Here is a 15,921-nt window from a genome sequence, read left to right as displayed (position 1 = left end):
GATTTAGTCTTACACAGCGTATCATCCATGCAGAAGGTCGGATATAATGTTCACGATCGCCGGAGCAGCGAAGAGGAGCTGCGAACTCCAACGGCACATGGACACCATCATGATCACCACTCGCATCACCATCATGTGCATCACCAGGAAAAGATCGATGGGCACAATCACAAGGCGTCGCATGACAAACAACTGGCTGTTCCCGACAACAAGCACAATGAAGATGAGGTCCACTACGAAGACGATGAGGATGAAGTCGAGGAAAATGACGATGACTTGGCCAATGCTGTGGGAAGCACTGAAGGCGAAGACTTCAACTTCAAAGCCGATCTCCTGAACAACACCAAGTACGCCGAGGTGGACTTTGTCTTCTTCAATCGAGTGCCGAAAGTGGGCAGTCAATCGCTGATGGAGCTGATGGCTCGTCTGGGCAAGATCAATGGCTTCACCCATGCTCGGAATAAGGGCAGTGCCCACGAAACGATCGTGATGAACAAGCAGCGGCAGAATGATCTTATAGCCGATCTCCTGACCCGACCAAAGCCACACATATATAGCCAGCACATAGCCTACATAAACTTCACTCGCTTCCACTTGCCCAAGCCCATTTATATCAACTTGATTCGCGATCCGATCGATCGGATCATCAGCTGGCACTATTACATTAGGGCTCCGTGGTACTATCGCGATATGCAGGCCAAATTGGGGGATAAAGCAATTCCCATGCCCTCGGAAGAGTTCATGAACCTCGATCTGGACACCTGTGTGCGGAACCACGATCCCCACTGCACGTTCACCCAAATGCAGATCAAGAATCCGGTGGGCGATCACCGACGACAGACGCTCTTCTTCTGCGGCATGAATCAGAAGCTGTGCATGTAAGTAGGAAGTAGATAGGGCAGTTAGTACGATCGTAACCCATAACTTTGGATAGGCCCTTCAATTCGGAGGCGGCCATGCAAAAGGCCAAGAGGACAGTGGAGACGGAGTACGCTGTTGTGGGCACCTGGGAGGATACGAATATAACGCTCTCCGTTTTGGAGGCGTATATACCGCGATTTTTCCGCAATGCCAAAGTGGCCTACTACTGTAAGCGTGTTATTATGCAAGCTGAGGATATTTCTGAATCCGTCACAATTTTTTCAGTGGGAAAAGACCGATTGTCGCGGGTGAATCGCAACAATGTCACTCGAATCGTCAGCGATGAAACTAGACTTATTCTGCGGAAAAATCTCACCAACGAGATCGAGTTTTACGAGTTTTGCAAACAGCGTTTGTATCTTCAGTATGCCGCCCTAAGTCATGGAGAGCGATTCGGGGAGGATGACTATCTTCTGGTACCCGAACAGCAAAACGACTACAATGAGGCCTATTAGTAAGGATACCTTTGATAGGAACAAAGTGAATAAGTGATAAGCCAGTATGAAATGTATAAGAAAACCGAGAAAACTCAGGACTGCTAGAACACATTAAAATAAATGAAGCTGAAAAACTATAAGTATCTTTTAACACTTTATACAACTCTTGAGCAACTCGCACTCGCTTTAATCGAAATGATCTAAAAAGGCATTATGTGACTAAAATTCCTCCGTGTGAGCACAGTGTTTGATGCTTTCTGTGTAACTTCAATCCGGTGAAGAGCTTTTTGTGTGTCTTCATTTGTGCTGAAAGTATCTGTGGGTCTGTCTTTTTTGTTGCTACAACTATGTCCTGAACTTTTGCAGCTGTGGCGATTAAATCCGAAGTTTCTAAATAACACCAAGTTTCACTTTCGCGATATTATCTTCTACAATCGAGTTCCCAAGACGGGCAGTGAAACGCTGATCGAGTTGATGATTCAACTGGGAAAAAAGAACGACTTTCAGAACGAAAGGTCTCCGTTTTCGAAACCCACTGGAATATACTGGGGTGTGGAGCGGCAAAAGGAGGAAGCCACCCGCATCCTGGAATTACAGGAGGAACCAGCCTTTGTCTATGTAGAGCACATGAACTACATGAACATTCGCCCATTTAACCTACCCCAGCCAATCTACATCAACATGGTAGGAGCAATATCGCGACCCTAGTCTGTTTACTCATATAAGCCTTGATTTATCAGATTCGAGACCCCGTAGAACGAGTGATCAGCTGGTTCTACTATAAACGCACTCCCTGGAACTCTGTCAAAATGTACAAGGTGACGGGGAAGTTTGGGAATCGCACCCACTACACCAAGAACTTTGAGGATTGCGTCCTAACACACGATCCGGAATGTCGATATGACTACGGACTTATGTTCAAGGACGATTCCGCCGATCACAAGCGTCAGAGCCTGTTCTTCTGCGGACACTCCCCTATTTGCGAGTAGGTAGTTTGATATCCGGGTGATCCGCAGTCTTAACGGTACGGTTTCTCCACCCAAGACCCTTCAATACCCCGGCGGCAATTGCGAGAGCCAAGCAGAACATAGAGCGAGATTTCTCAGTGATTGGTTCCTGGGAGGACACCAATGTCACTTTGACAGTGCTCGAGCACTATATACCGCGATTCTTCAAGGGCAGCATGGAGCTGTACTATGGTAATGACCCTTGAAGCTTCCTTCCTTGAGGTGCTAACAAAAAAATACCTCCACATTCCCATAGAACCCAAAACCGGCCTGGCCTTTCAGAAGGAGAATATCAACCACTGGAAGCCGAAAGTTAGCGAACGCATCAAGCAAATAATGCGGGCTAACTTCACCCAGGAATACGAATTTTATTACTTTTGCAAGCAGCGCTTGTATCGGCAATACTTTGCAATAAATAAGCACTTGCACTTCTGAACATCTGTGTGCTCCTTTCGTTTTTCTATTAACAATTCTGTAGTTCATTTTCTGTCAAGTCATGGGTTTTGATAACTTTTGTGGAAGGAAGCGCACTTATTTCTCTCCCCACTTTCAAGCTGGAAAACTTGGACCCCGCCCATTTGAATAATACCCCCAAAGCGGAGCGTGATTTCATATTCTACAATCGCCTGGAAAAGACAGGAAGTCAGTCGATGACACGGCTCATCAAGCAGCTGGGTGATCGTCTTGGATTTGACACCTACAGAAATATCGTGCGTCCCTATAGGTCGATTACCGAATCCGAGGAGGATGAGAAGGATCTGGTGGAGCAGCTCTTCGAGCTGGGGGAGCACGCGGTCTACGTGGAGCACGCCAATTGGGTCAACTTCACCCAGTACGACAGTCCGCGTCCCATCTACATCAATATGGTTCGCCATCCCATTCAGAAGGTGATTAGTGCCTACTACTACCAACGCCATCCGCTGATCTTCGCCCAGAGCTTGATGCGGAATCCCAATAAGCCGATGCAGACCAAGAAATTCTTCGATACCAACTTCAATGATTGCGTCAGAAAGCGGGTCAGTCCGCATTGTGTTTTCGACGCCCACAATCCTTTCAACGGCGATTGGAGGAGGTTCTCTCTACATCTTTGTGGCAACTCAGAAATTTGCACGTAGGTCCTAGTCCTCTCGAAACGGAAATCAAACTATTATCGCAAGTCCAAGTTAGAAAGAAATAGGTTACATCATCATCTTTGAAACTCAAGCTCAATCAATTCATTCTTCATTTAGAAGAACATATATGTACCTATTTCTTTAAAACTTGGCCGTTGATTAGATAGATATTCGGAATGTTCTCGCATATAAGGTGTTCTTATCCAGGCATTTCAACTCGGAAACAACCACGCAAATCGCCAAAATGAATGTGGAACGGGAGTACGCCGTTGTGGGTAGTTGGGAGGACACAAATGTGACATTGGCTGTGTTAGAAGCCTATATACCGCGGTTTTTTACCGACGCCACAAAAGTCTACTACAGTATGTTGTTGTCAATGCCTTCAATTCAGGAGAACTCAACTCGGCTAACTTTAAACTTCCCTTTCTAGGTAACACTAAAAATTTTACGATAAACAATGTTTCGCATGACACTCATCTGGATAAGGATGTGGAGGAGTATCTGAAGAGCAGTTTCGCCTTCGAGATAGAGCTATATATGTTTATCAAGCAGCGACTCTACAAACAGTATATAGCAGTGCATAAGAACGAATTTTAGTCGAATTAGTACTAAGTACCTTGAGGTTTACAAACATGAAATGAATACTGGGTTTTGCCAAATGATCTATACACCTAAGTTGCAACTCGAGTCTTTTTCCCTTCCTTCGCTACTAATCATTTCGGATGGCTTGGTTGCTTGAATTCACTCTCCACTCCGCCACCCATATCAGAAATTAATTCCGGGGTGACCAACGACCTTTGCAGATCCTGCAGCTTAGTCCTGACAAGCTGAACAATACACCCAAGGCCGAGATTGACGTGTTGTTTTTCAATCGGGTTCCGAAGACAGGAAGTATGCAGCTGATTGAGCTTATGAGGCAGCTGGGGAAGGTCCATGACTACGATGTGGAAAAGGATCCCCAACAGGGGGGCGTTATTCCCATCTTGGAGACCGCCGAGCAGAGTGACATGATCGATAATATTGTTAACCTTGACGGCACCGTGTTCGCCAGCCACGTGAACTTCCTTAACTTTACCAAGCACGAGCAGCCCAGACCCATTTACATCAACATGGTTCGGGATCCCGTGGAGAGGGTTATCAGCTGGTACTACTACATCCGGGCTCCGTGGGTCTTTGTTCCCGGCAGGAGGCGCAATAATCGCGAAATGCCCAATCCCAAATGGGTTAACACCGAATTCGATCAGTGCGTCACGAGTGGCGAAAAGGTGTGCACCTACATCGAGAATTCTCTGCTGGAACATGTGGGCGATCATCGGCGACAAACTTTGTTCTTCTGCGGTCACAATGAGTTCCAGTGCACGTGAGTTAGGGTTGCATAGCCGCATTTTCTCTCAGTGATACCTCGAACCCCTCTGTAGACCCTTCAATGCCCGTCTGCCCCTTCAATTGGCCAAAATGAATGTGGAACGGGAGTACTCAGTGGTGGGAACCTGGGAGCACACGAACGAAACCCTTGCCGTTTTAGAGGCTTACGTTCCCCGCTATTTCGCAGATGCCTCCAAAATGTATTACTGTAAGTTTCGGTGGGAATTTTGTTGGGAGAAGGATATCTTCAGGATCAAGAAAGACTTGGTAATCAACGTATTCCGGAGATTGCTGGAATATATGTTAAAACCAGTAGATTCTTGATTTTGGATGTTATATCTTCTTAATACTCTTCAGAATTGGAAAGATTTCAGAAAATTAATTATATTACAGCGGGCTTGCATGCGGATAAGCAAAATGTTAACCCAATGAAGCCGCACATTTCGCAGGATATTTTAGATATGGTTCGTCGGAATTTCACTCGTGAAATTGAATTTTATCAGTTTTGCCGCCAGCGGTTGCACAAACAGTACTTGGCCATCAAACTGAACGATCTCAAGCGAGTGGACAAGTCATTGGCCATGTTAAGTGAGGCCAAAGAAATGGTCATCAACAACTAGTCTACTTAGATATATTACAAAATAAATTAATAAAGATGAGAGTATAAACATTATAGATTGTTCCATCATCTTTAATTTTAAAAAATTTTTTTAATGGGAATACTTTCCGGGACTACTAGTATAAGCTCTATTTTATACAGAGGATTATTCTTCAGAAGCTTGAAAGCAGATCAAATGAAGCTAAAGCCCTTCTCTTAATCTATAACTATCGCTTATAACCAAACCAACAAAGCTTAGCTATAATTTCTTTCTCTTCGATTCTTCGCACTCTACGGAATATACTATTATTCGCTTGAAAGTCGGGAAGAATTGGAAAGGTCGCTGCTTACTAACCAGGATTAGAAGCACCCCATGTTATAGAATACCTATCATCTTTAGCTTCAGCAACTGAGCGCAAATCGCCTCAACAACACAAAACACGCGGAAATCGAAGTGCTGTTTTTCAATCGCGCCGCCAAAGTCGGAAGTGAATCAATGCTGGAGCTCTTTATGGCGCTGGAAAAGTACAACGAAGATCTAACGCTGGAAAGACGTGGTCTCCATACCAGAACCGTTCGGCAAATGAACAAAAATCAGAGACGTGAGTCCGCCGAATTTGTAGCCGATCTGGAGGAGGGCACCATGTACATTGAGCACATCAATTGGCTAGACTTCGATGAGTTCGACCTACCCAAGCCAATTTACATCAATTTGGTGCGCGATCCAGTGGAGAGGGTCATAAGCTGGTTCTTTTACGCTCGGAGTTCCTACAAGAATGCCATCGAGTACCGAAAGAGGCCCAATCAAAAAATAAAGCCCGAATCCTGGTATAAGAAGAACTTCAATGATTGTGTAAGGAGTGGAGATCCCGAGTGCCAATACGTGCCCCACACGGTCAAGGACTCGATTGCCAATTTTAAGAGGCAGTCCTTATTTTATTGCGGCCATCACGACGATTGCCTGTAAGTAGATAGGAGCAATAAGGTTTCCCCCAACACCATGGACCAAGCTAATAGTGATCTTTTAGACCTTTTAACTCACCAACTGCCGTGCAAATGGCGAAGGAGCACGTGGAAAGGGATTATGCTGTTGTGGGCAGCTGGGAGGACACGAATATAACCCTGACCGTTCTCGAGAACTATATTCCACGCTTCTTTCGTGGTGCGAAGCTCATGTATGAAAGTAGGTCCCATGTCCCCAAATTTCTATCCAGCGAAATGACATTGTCTTCTCAATCCCCAAAAACAGTGCACAATAGCAAGATCACCAATCGGAACAAGAACAAACGCAAGCCGTTTGTAGAGCCCGAGGTCAAGGAAATGATTCGCAGGAACTTTACTAACGAGTACGAGTTTTACTACTTCTGCAAGCAGCGCTTGTACAAACAGTATTTGGCCCTCAATCTGAAGGAGTTGGAGGTGCATGGTCTGTTAAACTAGTTGGTTTGGAGTCCGACCTTAGATCGTAGTAGTTGATATATGCGCGAACAAATCTTCCATTCAATAAACCAGTAGTCAGTAAACCCGTAGACTAGACCCACACTTTATTTACACGTTGAACCCATCTGTGTGTCTTATCGTTTGTTGTGTGACATAAAACCCTCCCATGAAGCCACTAAAACCCTTATCGCATACCCCCTCCCCCAAACAGTTAGCTAGCCTAACACCTAGCCAATTGAACAACACAGCCAAGGCCGAAATGGATCGCCTCTTTTTCACGAGATGCGCCAAAGTGGGCAGCGAGTCGCTAACGGAGTTTATGGAGCATCTGCAGGAAATCAACAACTTCCAAGTGGATAAGTACGGAATTAACAAGAGATCGAAGAGGCAACTGAAGCCACGGGCTCAGGCTGAGACAGCTGGTTATATCTATAACCTGGACGAAGGATCCGTCTACATAGAGCACGTCCCTTGGATCGATTTCAACGAGTACAATCTACCCAAGCCCATCTTTATCAACCTGGTTCGTGACCCCGTGGAGCGCATGATAAGCTGGTATTACTACGTCAGGAACTCCTACCGAAATGCCATTTTCTACCGCAACAATCCCCTGGCTCCTCTAAAGCCCACGGCCTGGTTCAAAAAGAGCTACAACGACTGTGTGAGGAGTGGTGACCCCGAATGCCAGTATGTTCCACTGGCAGTTCGCGATGTGGAGGGGAACTTCAAGAGGCAGACAATATTCTTCTGCGGCCACGATCAGGACTGTTTGTGAGTCCCGTAGATGCGGTCAATTCTTCACTTTTTCAAGAGTCGTCCTTCTAATCCCAACCCTTTTCCAGACCTTTCAATTCTCCCCTGGCTGTTCAGATAGCCAAACGTAGGGTGGAAACGGAATACGCAGTGGTGGGTACTTGGGAAGAGACCAATATAACTCTAACCGTTTTGGAGCACTATATACCTCGTTATTTCGCAAGAGCTAAAATGATCTTTCACTGTAAGACCCCAATCAAAGACAACTTAGGACTACCATTTTAAGAAATTCCTTTCCAGTGTACCAAAAGTCCCTACAGAATCGCAATCGCAATAACAGAAAGCCTCACGTGGATGCAGATGTCAGGGCCATGGTCAGGAGGAATTTCACCCATGAGTACGACTTTTACTACTTCTGCAAACAGCGTCTCTATATGCAGTACATAGCCCTTAAGCGCACCGAATTGGAACGACTGAATTTTTCTTGAATTCGTAGACTGAACTTTAGATTTTGACATAGTTTTTCTGTAGCTCGTTAATAAAGTACTCAATAGTTATGTTACTAACATGTAGAAACCATTTAGGCTTTTCTTATGAAATCCTAAGACCAATCCCATCTATACAAATCACAGCTTGCTTCGCTGAGCAATGAAAAGCTGAACAACACTCGGCACTCCAGGCTGGAGGTGCTCTTCTTCAATCGTGGAGCCAAAGTTGGAAGTGAAGCTCTGATGGAACTCACCCAAACCATGTCTCCCCACAATAACATGACAGTGGTTACCAAAGGACCAATGGATATTAAGTCCCGCACCCGGTCTCCTAAAGAGCAAATGATACAGGCTATTTGGGTGACCGAGTTGGAGCCGGGGACCATATACATAGAGCATTGCAATTGGTTGGATTTCCGCAGATATCGGCTACCAAGACCCATCTACATCAACTTGGTTCGCGATCCCGTGGAGCGGATGATCAGTTGGTATTACTACGTTCGTAGTGCATATCGCAATGCCATTCACCATCGACGATTTCCCAACGCACCAATTAAGTCGGAGAAGTGGTTCAAAAAGAGCTACAACGATTGTGTTCGCAGTGGTGACCCCGAGTGTCAGTACGTGCCTGGAAGCATTAAAGATTCGGAGGGTAATTATAAAAGACAAACCCTGTTCTTCTGCGGTCACGACAGGGAGTGTCTGTAAGTTGATTCGGAATTATTGTGTTAGATTTGGAAAGATGATGTGGAGAGTACTTTTCAGACCCTTCGACTCTCAACGCGCCATTCAACTAGCCAAATTGCATGTGGAGCGCGATTATGCAGTCGTAGGAACTTGGGAGGAGACTAACATAACTCTGACGGTATTCGAAGCTTATATACCGCGGTTCTTCAAGGGAGTCAGGAATATTTTTGAGTGTAGGTTCGATGTCGAATGGTTTAAAAATGTTTTAGGGACTACTTGAACACTTTTGGGTATTACTTGCGCCTGGGAAAATACTGTGTCTTAGTTAGTTACACAATTTACACTCCGTTCTTCATATCAATCATCTGTGTTTTGTCTTGGACATTGAATGCATTTAATGCAAAACCCCTGAACTTCCCAGCTTGGACGGGTGACCCCCATATATCTGAACAATACTCGATTCGCGGGTTCTGAAACTGTGATCTTCAATCGACCAACCCGAGTGGACAGCGAGCAAATGGTCCCACTTTTCAGGCAATTGGCCGCCATGAATGACATAAATGTGGTTCTCAACGGACCTGTCAGGACGATGAATAGAACTCGAACCGAAAAGGAGCAACTAACCGAAGCGGAATGGACCATCGAACTGGAGAAAGGATCGATCTATATGGCACACTCCAATTGGTTGGACTTTGCTAGCTACGGATTCAAGAAGCCCATCTATATTTCGCTGGTCAAGGATCCGATAGACCGGATGATTACAGATTTCTATAAGCGAAGGTGTCGGGTGAAGAGAGCTATATACAGGCGCATGTATCCTGGTCGACGGGAGCGACCCGACGAGTGGTACCAACTGAGTTTCAATGAGTGTGTGAGAAGTAGAAGTCCTGAGTGTCTCTTTGTCCAGCATGCTGTGGCAGATTATATTCAGGACTTTAAAAGACAGACCCTTTACTTTTGCGGCAATGAAGCCGATTGCCTGTGAGTACCCCTGAGACCTCGTTGAATTATCCTTTGAGTATACCCCTCTGTAGACCCTTTAACTCCCACCATGCTACGCAAGTAGCTAAACGTAGAGTGGAGAAGGAGTACTCCGTGGTGGGCACTTGGGAAGAGAGGAATATAACCCTTACTGTGCTGGAGAAATACGTTCCCCGATTCTTCAATCACGCTCGATTTCTATATAAGTGTAGGTAATCTCAGGGGCTTGGCTCGAAAGTGTTCAGGTATCATCGAGAAAGGATCGAGAGTCATGGAGTTATCTCTTTCAGTGCACAGCAAAAGCATCCGAAATCGGAATCGCAATAATCGCAAACCCCACATAGATGCGGATGTCAGGGAGATGGTAAGACGAAACTTTACCAACGAATATGAGTTCTACTACTTCTGCAAGCAGCGTTTGTATAAGCAATATTTGGCCCTTCAATTCGAGAATAATCTTCACTAAATGGTCTTTACTACAAAAAACCAAATAAAGAAAGTGAACATAGTTAAGTTATAAGTGCGTTTTTATTAACAAGAATAAACCAATCCTTAGGGACGGTTCCTTTCGAATTGAGCTCTTTTATTCGTACAAGGTCGCTAAAAAAAGTTCCCCTAAGTTATTCCTATTTTACCCCATTTGTCCTGAATAGTTTCCCATTCCCCCAAATGCATATCAAACACCAAGGATTTGAAGGTAAATTACATGATATACACTTATATTAAACCCTATTTACCTCGATATTATTTCTAATAACATTCTGTAATCCTTAACCAGATGTCCTCCCTTAACGTGCGGGATCTGAACAATACCCGCAAAGCACAAATGGAGCTGGTATTTTTCAATCGAGTTCCCAAAGTGGGAAGTCAGACGTTCATGGAGCTCCTCCGTCGACTTTCGGAGCGCAATAATTTTCAGTTCCACCGCGATGCAGTCCAGAAAGTGGAGACAATTCGCTTGGCGGAAGATCAGCAGCAGGAAATGGCCGAGGTGATCAGCGAGCTTCCGGAACCCTCTGTCTTCATCAAGCATGTGTGCTTCACCAACTTTACCAAATTCAACTTGCCCAGACCAATTTACCTAAATGTGGTCCGCGATCCCGTGGAGCGGGTGATCAGCTGGTTCTACTACGTGAGGGCTCCGTGGTACTTCGTGGAGCGCAAAGCTGCTTTCCCGGATCTACCATTGCCCCATCCCGCTTGGCTTAAAAAAGATTTCGAAACGTGTGTCCTCAATGGCGATCAGGAGTGCACCTATACTCAAGGAGTTACCGTGGAGGGAATCGGCGATCATCGCAGGCAGAGCTTATTCTTCTGCGGTCACGACTACGAGTGCACGTACGTTTTTTAACATTTCCCTAAGAGAAGAGAATTCTAAACATATTGATGTGCCTAAATTTCTAGACCCTTCAATACTGTGGGTGCACTGGAACGAGCCAAATTTGCCGTAGAGCAGCAGTACGCGGTGGTTGGAGTGCTGGAGGATTTGAACACCACGCTCTCAGTACTTGAAAAATATGTACCACGGTTCTTTGAGGGCGTTCGAGATATTTATGCAAGTAAGTTGATAAGCTCAGCGTCAACTACATAGTAAGTATAATGAGAACGTATTTGTTCAATGCTTTTGTTTTCATTTTACACTTCTATGTAGTACAAAGTAATAAGTAATAAAGCCACTTGTGGCTCTATACAATGTTGTATCAATCTTATAATTGATATCGTTCTGTGAACTTAGCAAAACTGAGCTACGATAATATTTATGGTACACAATCCTGACTCATGTATTTGTTTGAAATTCCCCTTTTAGCCAGCGCAGAGTACTTGACGAAGATCAATAAGAACAACTTCAAGCCGCCGGTCAGCGAGCATGTGAAGGACATAGTGCGTCGGAACTTTACGAACGAGATTGAGTTCTATCAATTCTGCCGCCAGAGACTCCACAAACAATATCTGGCTGCCCACTTACCACAGCGGATTATCACAGACTCAGCACATCTGCCCGGCCTGATTGGCAATTGAACAAAATGAAACAAATGTAGCAACAAATATGATAAACAAATCGTACTCGAAACCTGTAGTCAGCTAAGTTCCCTATTATTGTTTTCTCTTGTGTATATTTCAAAGCGGTTATCAAAAATATGACAAATGCATCTTATATTTATATAGATTAGTAAGTACTTTATGTTATAAAGACCTGAGTTTGAATTGTGATGTCTTCAAGTGAACTGTTGAAATTTTTGATTTAGTATTTTAGTTTTAAGTCGATTATGATAAACACTGTATAAACTAATAAATGATTATTTTAAGAACACTTTTGTCTTTCCACTGATTTCACAGTTTTAATTATAAATGGAAACGAAAAATAAAAATAAAGAACATTAAATAACTAAAAAAAAACTCAACGAATTCTAACAGACTATGCTGTATAACAAAAGGTGAATGGCATTAAGAATGGTCGCACTACGAACCGTTGGAGTATTTCTAAATCTTTTTATGAAATATAGTTTATTAAATATAAAAAAATGAACCGAATGGTTGATGTTTCTATTCTAACTTAAAGCACTTGCTGACTATCGTCTGGCTTACACATCGAGTAATTGGACGCTTCTTGCTGGAAATAAAAATAATTAACTCGTGATCTATAGTTATCGAAGTAAAGATATGTATACCGCTTGTTGCCAAAGAAGACTAACTCCCTTGCGGATTTTATAAGCTCCCAAGGTCCAGGTATGACCCTGTTCACCCGTATGATGTCCGATCCGGAACAGTCGTTGCTTGTGACTTCTACGATTCGTTGGGGTTCCTTAACAAATCTCGATATAGGATCCTTTTCAATTACATTTAAAACATATTCGTCGGTCAATTCCAGCCACTTTGGATCCTTTGAGCGAATACTTAGTAGTTCTGGCGCAAGACGTTGTACTGCACTGACAAAAATAACATCCATGGCACAAGTTAAAGGATACTGATAGGCCTTTACGTGGAGCAGCGATCGCGCCTCGAACAAGCGATATACCCGATGATAGTCTGCATAACGATACTCGATGCGTTGTCCATCGGGTGATATGCGAGCCTGAAGAAATACATCATCAAAGTCCATTTCCGCAGAGCTGAGTATTTTCAGGCGCTTGTTATCACGCCGCAGATAATCCCATTTATCCACATCCAATCCGCAGCGACGATTATGCACAATATCAAAGATGTAGGTATGCCCCAGCATGGGAAACAACAGCTTCTCACTGGATCCCAATATCAAAGCCTTTATCAATTGAACACCTCGCCCACCACCATCGTCTCTCAAGGAGACCAGCTCCTGATTGATGGCATCTTTGAAAATTTTATCCACACAGGTCATTGCGTTTTCCTCGTGCTATAAAAGAAAAGGGAATATCAGTTTCAGAATTCTAGGAGTGTCAGTACAGATAACTTACATCAAATTCATGGTTGGTTACCAACTCCCAGGCATGTGACATTGGTCCGTGTCCAATGTCGTGAAGGAGAGCGGCTATCTCCACCGCCTGACGACACCAATCCGGAAGCTTTGGCTCGTAATGCGAATTACGTTCGATGGCCCTAAGGTGATCCTGCGCGCTTTTGTAGGCTCTGGAGTTGAAAAAAAAAAAAACAAACTTTACATATAAATCAATATTACTTCATGTGTTGCTTACCCAAGGCAATGATCGTATCGCTTGTGATCGGCCTTCTTATCGGTGGCCAACGGAAGGAGACCCAATTGGTGGACATGTTTGAGGCGCTGGAAGAGTGGATGCTCGACGATCTCTTGGATATGGCTCGACAGTTCGATTACACCGTGAACCTCATCCTCAATAAGCATCTGAAGGAAACAAACATGATAAAAAGCTTAAGCAAAGTTCATAACTTATTGCAAGAGCCATGTTCTATAAGTCTTACTCTGCTTGACCCAACTAAACCAAAGATGGGATAATATAATAAATATATATAATTTAAGTACATCACAAAAGTAGGGCTAGCTGCTACAGCCACTGCTGCTACCCCCACTGCTACCTCCACTGCTACTTCCACTGCTACTTCCGTCGGAGCTTCCGAATCCTCCACCCAGGCACATGGAGACTATAAAGAGACTTAGGCCTATAATGTCTGGAACTAGCACCAGGGCGGCCATAACACACTCCTGCCTCTCGAACTGGCCATCGATCAACCGGCGGATGTTAAGGATGAGCAAGACACTACGGATGATTATGATTTGAACATGATTTATATACAAATAGATCGGTCTTACCAATATGGAAGGGTTAGCACTTGGGCTGCTGCATACAAAGTTAATAAAACCAGAATGCTTACAGGCTTGCAAAAAATTAGTAAATTAACTATCAGCATGTAAATCAAGGATGCGATAGCCAGCTTCCCATTTTTCGACAAGTAAGCGTCATTATTGTTAAATAAAAAAACAACAGCTGCTGTTATCAATGTCACAACCGTGCCGATCTGCAATATTCAATCTTAAAACAATCTACATTGGTCCACACTTATTTCTCACAGTCGCTGGGCGGAGCATCAAACGATGGATTTTTAACAGCTTCAATGGATCTTGACACGGACTATGGCTTCCCAGAGGAAGTGGCAGGATCAAGTTAGCAGGTATTTTCATTTTTGTCAGCCTGTCGAGGAAGTATGTACTATATGTGTCTACACTTAAATTTAAATCAGAGTAAGACTTTAAATCATGGGTCACTTTAATTTATGAAAAAACGTAAAATAAAAAATGTTTGGATCGTCTAACGCATAACCTGCTGATAATAAATTTATGTGGTAGGACAGTTATTTGCGTAACTTTCTTATCTTTGTCCATATCTTTGTCAAATGAATATAACATTATCAAAGTACCGAAAAATGGGGGATTCCACATAAAAGATAAGATCTAAAGTACTCTACAAATATTAATTTAAACAGTGTTTTTAACAGTAATATGTCGTACATTTTCTTCTTGAATAATAATAATGAGAGAAACGTAATTTGTCTCACAAGAAACCAGTTTGAACCACAAACCACGACGTTCTTGTTAACTGCACTTATATTAACGGTCAAAATAGAACTAGAACTAGAGCTTGATAGTTTGATACATAAGCTCTGTTTTCGCCATATCCCACTAGAATGACAATTTTTCTTGAACTTAAGAACACAATCTAGTTTTGTCACTGCATCAAGTTTACACGTTTCTCTTACAACTCTTGGTTCTCTGATAAAACGGTGTTAATCTATTTTTATATTTTCAAAAATTTTTTCAATTTTAAAGAGTTTGCAATGTTATGGGGATCAATAAAAATCTTCATATATTTTCGAATTACTAAAATTCTTTCTTTTTCCAACCCAGATACTTTACGCTCCTTTGTTTTAGCTTGTGCTTTCATTAAATTTCCAAAGAAATAGATTAGCGTACGGTTTTGATTAGAAGAAAATGTATAACACCCATTGGTTTACAAAGGCGACTGCAAATGTATCATGACTTGAAAATTCAAACATATTATACTATTTCTGTACAATATGTGGGAGACTGAAGCATTACAAAGCCTCACTCAATGTGCAAAGTTTAGTAGGTCAAGTGCTATTAATGCGCTTTTTTTTGCGAGTGCAATCAGCTGTCATGTTTCACTAGCAACCAATAACAAACCGTTAACTCACAGATGGGCGTTGTTGTTGTACGTGGTGTCCATGCTGCTGCTGTTGTTGTTGTGGGAAAAGCGGGAGTTTCGAGTTTTTCGGCTCGTGGGAGAGGGGAAGAGGAAGAGAGCGCCGTCGCTGCGCGGGGGAGTGAATCACTGCGCTGGCTGACATTCTAATTGGATTTCTGTTTATCGACAATCCGCGTCCGAAGTAACACCGAAAATGCGCACAGCACGACGTCTTGAAGGCTGTCTTCCCGCCGATTTGTGCGAATATAAAACATCCGGGGATTTTTCTCACATTTTATAGCGAAATCCGATTCGTCAAGCAGAGCGTACACAACTGTTAATTTGGTGATGGGTGCGCACAGCTGATTGCAGTTATCGACCAGGGATGCGGTAAAAGCTGCACGAGAATGGCGACGCTTTCAAACGGTAAAGCTAAACATTTTGACGTTTTACGAAAGTAGAACAAATAAAATATATGTTA

General features: G+C 43.4%; 6 protein-coding genes across 12 annotated transcripts in view; 4 read left to right on the top strand and 2 right to left on the bottom strand.

Annotated features, from left to right (window-relative positions):
- Nucleotides 1–12,100, top strand: part of LOC6619343 (heparan sulfate 2-O-sulfotransferase pipe) — a 38,956-nt gene extending 26,856 nt beyond the window's left edge. The window contains exons 4-7 of one of the 7 annotated variants that reach the window (XM_032717976.1): nt 1,725–2,042; nt 2,099–2,343; nt 2,403–2,557; nt 2,622–2,801. In XM_032717976.1, coding sequence (XP_032573867.1) covers nt 1,725–2,042; nt 2,099–2,343; nt 2,403–2,557; nt 2,622–2,800 — 897 coding nt within the window. In that variant the 3' untranslated portion in view covers nt 2,801. Of the gene's footprint in view, nt 1–33; nt 879–934; nt 1,090–1,146; nt 1,499–1,724; nt 2,043–2,098; nt 2,344–2,402; nt 2,558–2,621; nt 2,802–2,919; nt 3,490–4,280; nt 4,838–4,895; nt 5,051–5,235; nt 5,594–5,840; nt 6,404–6,468; nt 6,624–6,689; nt 6,964–7,091; nt 7,652–7,722; nt 7,878–7,933; nt 8,200–10,567; nt 11,128–11,193; nt 11,349–11,596 lie in introns of those variants that run through there. The other 6 variants (XM_032717973.1, XM_032717975.1, XM_032717974.1 and 3 more) reach the window with 6 other exon arrangements.
- LOC6618414 (heparan sulfate 2-O-sulfotransferase pipe) lies at nt 3,700–4,159 on the top strand. The gene is made up of 2 exons (XM_032717981.1): nt 3,700–3,839; nt 3,908–4,159. The coding sequence occupies exons 1-2, from the start codon at nt 3,722–3,724 to the stop codon at nt 4,072–4,074; spliced, it is 285 nt and encodes a 94-aa protein (XP_032573872.1). The 5' UTR covers nt 3,700–3,721; the 3' UTR covers nt 4,075–4,159.
- On the top strand, nt 8,190–9,223 carry LOC6618410 (heparan sulfate 2-O-sulfotransferase pipe). Its single transcript, XM_002042644.2, has 3 exons — nt 8,190–8,202; nt 8,240–8,825; nt 8,887–9,223. Exons 1-3 carry the CDS (start codon nt 8,190–8,192, stop codon nt 9,086–9,088), a joined length of 801 nt encoding a protein of 266 aa, XP_002042680.2. The 3' UTR covers nt 9,089–9,223.
- On the top strand, nt 10,005–10,302 carry LOC6618409 (heparan sulfate 2-O-sulfotransferase pipe). Its single transcript, XM_032717982.1, has one exon. The coding sequence runs from the start codon at nt 10,061–10,063 to the stop codon at nt 10,253–10,255; it is 195 nt and encodes a 64-aa protein (XP_032573873.1). The 5' UTR covers nt 10,005–10,060; the 3' UTR covers nt 10,256–10,302.
- On the bottom strand, nt 11,884–15,796 carry LOC6618407 (deoxynucleoside triphosphate triphosphohydrolase SAMHD1). Its single transcript, XM_032717978.1, has 5 exons — nt 15,451–15,796; nt 13,458–13,624; nt 13,221–13,392; nt 12,459–13,159; nt 11,884–12,400 (listed from the first exon to the last, which is right to left on the bottom strand). Exons 1-5 carry the CDS (start codon nt 15,601–15,603, stop codon nt 12,334–12,336), a joined length of 1,260 nt encoding a protein of 419 aa, XP_032573869.1. The 5' UTR covers nt 15,604–15,796; the 3' UTR covers nt 11,884–12,333.
- On the bottom strand, nt 13,702–15,444 carry LOC116800982. Its single transcript, XM_032717980.1, has 3 exons — nt 14,309–15,444; nt 14,051–14,256; nt 13,702–13,997 (listed from the first exon to the last, which is right to left on the bottom strand). Exons 1-3 carry the CDS (start codon nt 14,417–14,419, stop codon nt 13,778–13,780), a joined length of 537 nt encoding a protein of 178 aa, XP_032573871.1. The 5' UTR covers nt 14,420–15,444; the 3' UTR covers nt 13,702–13,777.
- Nucleotides 15,797–15,921: the final 125 nt, after the last annotated feature.

The sequence above is a fragment of the Drosophila sechellia genome, chromosome 3L (assembly GCF_004382195.2).
Source record: "Drosophila sechellia strain sech25 chromosome 3L, ASM438219v1, whole genome shotgun sequence".
Classification (NCBI taxonomy): domain Eukaryota; kingdom Metazoa; phylum Arthropoda; class Insecta; order Diptera; family Drosophilidae; genus Drosophila; species Drosophila sechellia.
Note: the sequence above shows the minus strand (reverse complement) of the source record. Positions and strands in the feature narration are given on the sequence as shown.